The following is a 10183-nucleotide window of genomic DNA, read 5'->3' on the forward strand; positions in this document are numbered from 1 at the left end:
GTCAGGGTTTGTTTGATATGACTCTAATTAATGGAGCAGTTTTCACAGTAACTTATGGTCACACATTTTTAAGCATGTTTACTTCTTAACCCTGATGTTGGATCAAAGTTGGATAAACATTAAATAATAATAATAATGAGAATAATAATAATAATGATAATGATGATGAAAATAATAATGCACATTTATCTGAAAAGAAAGTAATGAGGTGTCTGACATTTAGTTTTTGTTTTTTTTTGATTATAAAATAATTAACAGTGATGAACAAATCAGACACATTGATCTCAGAACATTATGCATGCATAGACTTTATTAATAATCACACACATTGCTGAAGAGAGGGAAATGTAGTAACAAACATTGAATCTTTCCCTCAAGTTCTTCTGTTTCGTTGACCTTTTCAATTTTACTCTAAAGTGTCTAACAATAGAAACATCATCACATCAATGACTAAGAAACTAAGTTTGAATTAGTTTGAATTAGCAGCGTGTATCGAGCATTGGCTCATCACAGTCTCTGGCGTCATCTTCTGGTGTTGGTGCTCCTTGTGGTTTGACCTTGAACACGTCCCACCTCTCAGGAACAATCCCGTGGTTAAACAAGAGTGAAGCCACATATGAAAACATGGGAATGGAGACCAGAGCAGACAGCATGCAAATGGTCTTGAAAGGCGAGCGCTGAACGTAAACACCGTCCTCTAAAGTGCAACCTGGGAAATGTAGGATGACAGGAAGATTGAAGACCGGCTCTCCACACAAAACTCTCATGACAAAAGCAACAATGAAGCCTGCGACAGCACCATAGCTGTTGGAAACCCTGATGAAGAGGACGCAGATCAGTTGGGGGAGCATTATGGTGTAAGTCAAGTCTGAGCTCAGGATCCAGAATGTCATTATGTTGTCATCCAGATAGGTGAGAGAAGTTCCCACAATCCCTAAAATCACTATGGAGAAGCGAATCACCCACTGCAGCTCTCTATCTGATGCCTGGAGAAGAAAGCAAATGGTATTTTTGTTAAAATTTCCAAAAGTTTGATTGACAAGACAGTATTGAGGGCAATGCTCTGTTTTGAATTAATCCTGTTTAGCCTAGAAACTTACAAACAAACATTCAAACGTTTCACATTCACCACATGCAACCTTTTCTTCAGTTACCCTAACCCTATTCCTAACTAAACTGTTGGCCAACTATGATTAAAACCCAACTCAAAAAAGCAGTAGTTGTTAGACACTTTGGAGAATGCATAACTTGTAGATTAGATTAGATCTAATTTAGATCAACACTACTGTCACATCTGTCAGATTAATTTAGATGAAGGGCCAAAATGCAGTCAAACCAGTTTATGGCCTGGAGTATGAATCAAAGAATCTGTAATTGCTTGCTAACCTTACACTGACAGCAAGACTCCATTACATTAACAGAACTGCTTGTTAGTTAGTGAGCCTCAGAGGTGCTAGCAGGGAGATTTTACCTTCAGACAGAGTCAGGCTACATGTTTTACTCCATTTCCAGTATTTATACCGTACCATTCTTTTCTAACTCTCTGCAAGAAATCCTGAGTATTTTCCTCACATGTATTTTCTAAAAAACGTTGTTTGTACCTGATGTCTGATGGCTTTGTAGATGCTGGTGGTAAAGATGGAAGTTGCTGCCAACAGGCAAGAGTCAGTCGACGACATTGCAGCGCCGGCAATAGCTCCCATGCCAATTACAAAAACAGCAGTTGGGGTAAAATGGAGAAGGACGATGGGCAACACCATGGCCGCCTCTCCTTGCTCATACGGAGAAGGTGACCCGTATGTGGTCATATTCCAATCTGAAACATAAAACCATGATTGTTTTTTATTCAGGGTTTTGAGCTTTAGTTCAACGATCTGTCAGCCTGTCAAACATACCTGTTGAAGCTGCGACGGCACCAATCAGTATAGGTGGGATCCCAAGAACAATGACCACACCTGCTGCTATGAAACAGATCAGTCTGGCTGTAGATGTGGAGTTGGAGGAGAGAGTCCTTTGATGAAAGTCTTGAAACGCCAAATTTCCAAGAGTCTGGGAAAACACCATGAGAAATATTGTGATATAAATAGTTTTAATTGTCCTCTAGCTTAATGTTACAAATCTGTAACATTGTCTCATGACGGGAGTTTAGCAAAGTTTTCTACATCAACCAACATTGCTCAGTTGGTTGGGGACATCACTTGACAAAGCATCTGTGAATTTATCAGACTTCCCTTTGGTGCCAGTACAGTTGTAGAGATACAATAGTCCTCTCTATGCATGTAAACATATATGTGTCTAAAATCAGTTGAGTCCTTCTTTTAGGCACTTAGACCATATTATACAAAAAATTCAATATTTCGGCTGTAACACCGTTTACCTGAGATTTTAAATATTGCTGACACTTGTTCATCACAACAAACAGGCTGTATTTTATTGCATTTTACTGTTATTTCATCTTACCATTACTAGGAAATTATCAACCCACGTCCAAGCTTCATGAGACTCGATGTGGCCAAGCCAGGGAGCCTGATATGTGTGGTTGACTGCTGTTTGAGTGATGTCAGTATAAACATCACTTGCCAGAACGAAGGGAGCACAGAGCCACTGCAAACAGAGAAAACATACAGTGTATTTAGTATGTTAGAAAAGCTGCCATGTCTGTGTTTTTTTGTGTTGAACTCACCAAGCTACAAAACACCAATAATAGCTGCACAACATCAGTGTAAGCAACTGAATAGAGACCTCCAAGCACAGTGTAGATGATCGCCACAGCAGCAGAGATCCAGATGCAAAGACTTAAGGGCAGATCGGAAAAGATGCTCACAGTGATTCCTGTTGGAAGCACACATACACATGTACTTACACATACGTGTTTATTATTATTAGTATTATTATTATTATTATTATTAAGTGTTTTATTACTGAAAAATGTGTTCATATTGTTTTTGTATTACCCAAAGAAATCAGCGTGACAGGAACCCACATGACTTCACTGATGAACGGAACAACAGCGAGAAGGCCAGTCAGTGTTTTCCCATACTTCCTCTGAAATGGATCCATCATAGTTGTGTAGTTTTTGTCCCTCATTGGCTTTGCAAAGAAAAGTCCACCTTTAAATGGATGAAAAGAGAGAAAAGACAAAACGGTTCATACTGAAGAAACGTAAATCCCACCCAGACTCATCTTTATTGGACATTTCTTTGAACTTATGTCATTGTTATGAGCTCATCTGGGGTTCCTCAAAAATCTATTTTTGCTCCTGTAACCTTATCCTATAAAAAGTGTCATCTTGGTCAATGTAATTATTTTTTCTTTTCACTATATGTTAATGACACTCTGCGTTATATTCCACATTAACTAAAAGCCTTCTTTTATTTAATAAAATAATGTCACATTAGGGAAAAGTCAGGCTTCTATACTTATATATAGATTTCATCCAAACAAAGTTATTGCATTGCAAAATTTAAAAACAACCATTAAAACTGCCCTGGTAGTGTAATGAGTCCACCTTTAGAAGATCAAGGAAGCATAGCATTGAATGATTTTATACTTTTTATACTTTTCAGTGTTCAGAATCAGAATATCTTGTATCTTAGTTTCTTGTGTGTCATCTCATGCTTTGTTCCTTTGTTACTTTTTGTGTTGCAAAATGTTTAGCAAGCGTTTGTTGATTACTAAGGTCAAGGTCAAGACGTTTGAGACATGGCACTGTTAAGACAACAGTCTTAAATACCATTTCAAGAGGATCTTACCAATAACAAAGGAAACTGACATTTGTAGTGGAAGAAGAGCCCAGATCAGGCCCTTTGTGGGGTCATAAACAAACTCTGCAACTCCAATGATGAAGGCACCTCCGACCCACGTGGCTGCCATAGGAAATAAACACACATAAATATATTAGTCATATCTTTCAGGTATTCAGGAGCATTGTTTATAGTGATAGTTGTAGAAACAAAAACTGTTCAAAAACTGTTCTTTAATTTTGCACACAGAAAATGACCCACCAGTTTACACACACCTCTTTTCAATAATAATCCAATACTACATACCATACAAGACAAAAACTTGATGTATCTGTTTGACCAAAACCCACCAGTCATTGTGAAGACTCCCACAGCCAAGCTGACTCTCCTGTTAGCCAAAAAAGAAACTTCTATCTGTCCATTAAGCGTGTTTTTCTCCATCTTTTTAGATTTCACGGACGCCCAGATGCCAATTCCCAACACAAGTATGTAGAAGACGACCATCATTATCAGACCTGGTATATGGAGAGCCATTGGGGATACTTTCGACTGATGAAAAGCTCACAACATGCACGTTACACAAACTGAGCTAAAAATGAGGATGAACGGAGTCAAATAATACAAGTTCAAGGTCACTGCTGCTGTCCTGCACTGAACCTCCCACTTCCAGTCAAGACGAGATAGAAAGTATAAGATAAAAAGACGATGACCAAAACAACTCAAACTTAACTTTAGTCCTACACATGCTGCTTTTCTGGACTCACACATTGGGAAAATGTGTTTGTATCTAAATCTGCAGAGTCACAGGTGTTATGCTAACATGCCCTGTAGACCAAAGTGCCTCTGCCATTTCTGTTCAGACAAGAAATGAGTTACTTTGTCTTAATTCAAGTCAGGGTCATGGATCACATTTGTGTAGCTAAGTTGCTACTGTCACACAGAGTACAATAGAGAGGAGGGTTTACCTCAGGTCTAGTGGACTCTTTGGCTATTGCTGGAATAAAGGTTAAAGGCTCAGCATGTAACATTTGATAAGTTCTACGAACAGAAATGGAATATAATACTAATAACTATGTTTTCATTAGTCACCTGAAACTTCATCACTAGATGCTACTAAATTCTACACACTGGACCTTTAAGTGAATAAACAGTGTCATGACCTGGCTCTGAGAGTCATGGCAAAAAGGGAGTCCACACCATGTACATTTGTTTAAACAATTCTTTATTAAATCCAATTAAACCAAATTAGACCAAATTAAACAATCATAAATGATTTGAAGTTATGGAGTGTGTAGAAGCAGTGGTATCAGTGGTGTAGTGCATGAGTGAGAAGTGTGAGTGTGCAAGTGTTGATAGTGTGGAACAAAAACAAAGGACAAACTAAAGCATCAAACTATAGCATCAAGCTAAACTAAACCAAACCAAACCAACCTTGACTGGGGACAGAGGAGCCCAGAACAGGGCAAAGCCGGAGAGAGGTCAGAGAAGAGAATGAGCACCTGGCTGCAGTAGCATAAATACTCTAATCCAAAGTAACATAATAGAAAACATCTGCAAACAGAGAAACCACACCTAGGAGAGGAGGAGGAAGGGACACACTCAGGATGCCACATGATCATCACAACAGCACATTTAAACTTAACTTTGAACAAATAAATTCTGTGTGTGTATAATAAGTATTAAAACTATACTTGTCAAAATAATGAGTAAATTGAATAATTAACCATTTATCAGAGAGGCAACACGGCTAGCTGCGAAAAATAGCAGCCTGCCCAAACTTTAGTAACGGTCAGTTCGGGTGTTGCTCCAATCAAGAAGCTTGTCCCGCTTCACCAGCTGGAGCCAATCAGGAACAAGCAGCAAGCACAACCATCCGGCTCACTTTGCTGTTCTACAGTCCAAGAACATTGCAAATTAGCTCAGACTATAAATCCTGTGATTTGCTGTAAAATTGCCTCCATGCACATTAACCTGATAAGGCATAGTTTGGGGAAACCAATCATTATATTATTATATATTAGTATTATAATTAGTTTCTTATTTGTATCTTAATAAATTTTAATGAAAAAAAAAATAAATCTGTATCAGAGTCATGATACATTCATCATGTAATTCAGTATTAATCATATCTGAACAGATCAAAGTAATCGCAGAAACAGAAATATCTATACCACCAACAACTATGTTGCACAAATAAAGTTGATATAAATTGAATTAGCAGCGTGTATCGAGCATTGGCTCATCACACTCTCTGGCGTCATCTTCTGGTGTTGGTGCTCCTTGTGGTTTGACCTTGAACACGTCCCACCTCTCAGGAACAATCCCGTGGTTAAACAAGAGTGAAGCCACATATGAAAACATGGGAATGGAGACCAGAGCAGACAGCATGCAAATGGTCTTGAAAGGCGAGCGCTGAACGTAAACACCGTCCTCTAAAGTGCAACCTGGGAAATGTAGGATGACAGGAAGATTGAAGACCGGCTCTCCACACAAAACTCTCATGACAAAAGCAACAATGAAGCCTGCGACAGCACCATAGCTGTTGGAAAACCTGATGAAGAGGACGCAGATCAGTTGGGGGAGAATTATGATGTAACATAAGCCTGAGCCCAGAATCCAGAATGTCAAGATGCTGTCATCCAGATAGGTGAGAGAAGTTCCCACAATCCCTACAATCACTATGGAGAAGCGAATCACCCACTGCAGCTCTCTATCTGATGCCTGGAGAAGAAAGCAAATGGTATTTTTGTTAAAAGGCTGAAATTACCAAAGAAGCAAGGGGTAAAACAAAGTACTTTGTCTTTGTACCTGATGTCTGATGGCTTTGTAGATGCTGGTGGTAAAGATGGAAGTTGCTGCCAATACTGAAGAGTCAATCGATGACATTGCAGCGCCGGCAATAGCTCCCATGCCAATTACAAAAACAGCAGTTGGGGTAAAATGGAGAAGGACGATGGGCAACACCATGGCCGCCTCTCCTCGCTCATACGGAGAAGGTGACCCGTATGTGGTCATATTCCAATCTGAAACATAAAACCATTCATGTTTTTTATTCAGGGTTTTGAGCTTTAGTTCAACGATCTGTCGTTGTGGCTCCAAGAAGAGAAACTGATAAATTCATATATGCTGCATCACGTGATCTATTTTTTTTTAATTTCCCCGTCATGAGACAATGTTGGTGGGTATAACAATAGTATTCTCATGGGTGTTTTCCCCAGACTCTTGGAATTGGCGTGTCAAGACTTTCACAAAGGACTCTCTCCTCCAGCTCCACATCTCTACAGCCAGATGATCTGTTCATAGCAGCAGGTGTGGTCATTGTTATTGGGATCCCACCTATACTGATTGGTGCCGTCGCAGCTTCAACAGGTAGGTTTGGACGGCTGGCAGATCGTTGAACTAAAGCCAAAACCCTGAATAAAAAACATGAATGGTTTTATGTTTCAGATTGGAATATGACCACATACGGGTCACCTTCTCCGTATGAGCGAGGAGAGGCGGCCATGGTGTTGCCCATCGTCCTTCTCCATTTACCCAACGCTGTGTTTTGTAATTGGCATGGGAGCTATTGCCGGCGCTGCAATGTCTCGATTGACTCTTCAGTATGGCAGCAACTTCCATCTTTACCACCAGCATCTACAAGCCATCAGACACAGGTACAAAGACAAAGTATTGTTTACCCTTGCTTCTTGGGTAATTTCAGCCTTTAACAAAAATACCATTTGCTTTCTTCTCCAGGCATCAGATGAGAGATGCAGTGGTGATTCGCTTCTCCAATGATTTAGGGATTGTGGGAACTTCTCTCACCTATCTGGATGACACATTGACATCTGGACCTGGGCTCAGACTTGGTTACACCATAATGCTCCCCAACTGATCTGGTCCTCTTCTCTCAGGTTTTTCCAACAGCTATGGTGCGTCGCAGCTTCATTGTTGCTTTTGTCATGAGAGTTTTGTGTGGAGAGCCGGTCTTCAATTTCCTGTCACCACATTTCCCAGGTTGCACTTTAGAGGACGGTGTTTAACGTTCAGCGCTCGCCTTTCAAGACCATTTGCAGTCTGCTCTGGCTCCATTCCCTTGTTTTCATATGTGGCTTTCACTCTTGTTTAACCACGGGATGTTCCTGAGAGGTGGGACGTGTTCAAGGTCAACACAAGGAGCACCAACACCAGAAGATGACGCCAGAGAGTGTGAGGAGCCAATGCTCGATACACGCTGCTAATTCAATTTATATCAACTTTATTTGTGCAACATATTGTTGGTGGTATAGATATTTCTGTTCTGGATTACTGTGATCTGTTAATATGATTAATACTGAATTACATGATGAATGTATCATTTTTTCACACGTTTTTATTATTCATTAAATTTTTAAAGATACAAATAAAACTAATTAGATTAAATATAATGATGATAATGGTTCCCAAACTATGCTTTCATTTTTTTTTTTACATAGGTTTAATTTGTTGACCTATGAAATGCACTGACATGAAGGCAAACACGATTGGAAGAAATGGGACATGGTGTGACATATCAAATAAATTGGCGTATGCATTTGTATGCTGTGTTACAAAGTTTGGTTATCTTACCAAGTAACACCAGACACGGACAAGGTCTAAAGCTGTGACAGCCACCACCAAGTGGTAAGAACTCGTTAACTTCATCATCAAGTACATCACGCCCAGTGAATAGTATTTAATTAATGGGAAACCAGCTGCAGTTGGTGCTGGCATTCGTAGAAGTAAGGCCGTCAGTCAGCTCCCAGGTTTTTGATCCCATAATGGTATGAACGGACTCACCGTATCATTACAGGTGGCAAAATAAAGGCACGTCTTTACCTGTCTTTTGTGGTGATCCGCAATTCTGGGTGTGACCTCAAGAATGAGGACCAGAAAGGACGGTAGATGTTTCTTTGCCAACCAGCAGGTAAACGATTGCCATATATAGCGATCTCACAATGACAGCCATTATGGATCAAACTGGGAAGCTGACTGACGCCTACTTCTACGAATGCAGCACAACTGCAGCTGGTTTCCCATTAATTAAATACTATCACTGGGCGTTGATGTACTGATGATGAACGTTTAAACGAGTTATACCACTTTGGGTGGTGGTGTCACAAGCTTTAGACCTTTGTCACGTGTCTGGTTAACTTGGTAGAGAACAAAACTTGTAACACAGCATACAACTGATACGCAATTTATTTGATTATTGTCACACATGTCCATTTCTTCCACATCGTGTTTCCTTCAGTGTCAGTGCATTTCATAGGTCACAAATTACCGATGTAAAAATAAAGCATAGTTTTGGGGTAACCAATCTCATTATTAGTAATATAATGAGTTTTTATTTGTATCTTTAAAAAACTTAATGAATAATTGAAAAAGTGTTGAAAAAATGATACATTCATCATGTAACTCAGTATTAATCATATTTAAACAGATCAGAGTAATCACAGAAACAGAAATATCTATACCACCAACAACTATGTTGCACAAATAAAGTTGATATAAATTGAATTAGCAGCGGTGTATCGAGCATTGGCTCATCACACCTCTCTGGCTCATCTTCTGGTGTTGGTGCTCCTTGTGGTTTGAACCTTGAACACGTCCCACCTCTCAGGAACAATCCCGTGGTTAAACAAGAGTGAAGCCACATAGAAAACTGGGAATGGAGACCAGAGCAGACAGCATGCAATGGTCTTGAAAGGCGAGCGCTGAACGTAAACACCGTCCTCTAAAGTGCAACCTGGGAAATGTAGGATGACAGGAAGATTGAAGAGGCTCTCCACACAAAACTCTCATGACAAAAGCAACAATGAAGCCTGCGACAGCACCATAGCTGTTGGAAAACCTGACGAAGAGGACACAGATCAGTTGGGGGAGCATTATGGTGTAACCCAAGTCTGAGCTCAGGATCCAGAATGTCATTATGTTGCCATCCAGATAGGTGAGAGAAGTTCCCACAATCCCTAAAATCACTATGGAGAAGCGAATCACCCACTGCAGCTCTCTATCTGATGCCTGGAGAGAGAAAGCAATGGTTTTTTGTTAAAAGGCTGAATTACCAAAGAAGCAAGGGGTAAACGAAGTACTTTGTCTTTGTACCTGATGTCTGATGGCTTTGTAGATGCTGGTGGTAAGATGGGAAGTTGCTGCCAAAGGCAAGAGTCAGTCGACGACATGCAGCGCCGGCATACCTCCCATGCCAATACAAAAACAGCAGTTGGGGTAAAGGGAGAAGGACGATGGGCAACACCATGGCCGCCTCTCCCGCTCATACGGAGGAAGGTGACCCGTATGTGGCATATTCCAATCTGTAAACATAAAACCATTCATGTTTTTATTCAGGTTTTTGAGCTTAGTTCAACGATCTGTCAGCCAGTCAAACTACCTGTTGAAGCTGCGACGGCACCAATCAGTATAGGTGGGATCCCAAT

At 40.2% G+C, this 10183-nt stretch overlaps 1 protein-coding gene across 1 annotated transcript; it reads right to left on the bottom strand.

Moving 5' to 3' along the window:
- Positions 1–295: 295 nt before the first annotated feature.
- LOC104928574 (high-affinity choline transporter 1) lies at positions 296–4581 on the bottom strand. The gene is made up of 8 exons (XM_027291428.1): positions 4094–4581; positions 3753–3866; positions 2955–3110; positions 2684–2832; positions 2461–2604; positions 1896–2049; positions 1602–1816; positions 296–986 (listed from the first exon to the last, which is right to left on the bottom strand). The coding sequence occupies exons 1-8, from the start codon at positions 4275–4277 to the stop codon at positions 480–482; spliced, it is 1623 nt and encodes a 540-aa protein (XP_027147229.1). The 5' UTR covers positions 4278–4581; the 3' UTR covers positions 296–479.
- Between the last annotated feature and the right edge of the window lie 5602 nt (positions 4582–10183).

This window comes from Larimichthys crocea, chromosome XIX (assembly GCF_000972845.2).
Source record: "Larimichthys crocea isolate SSNF chromosome XIX, L_crocea_2.0, whole genome shotgun sequence".
NCBI classification, from domain to species: Eukaryota; Metazoa; Chordata; class Actinopteri; family Sciaenidae; genus Larimichthys; species Larimichthys crocea.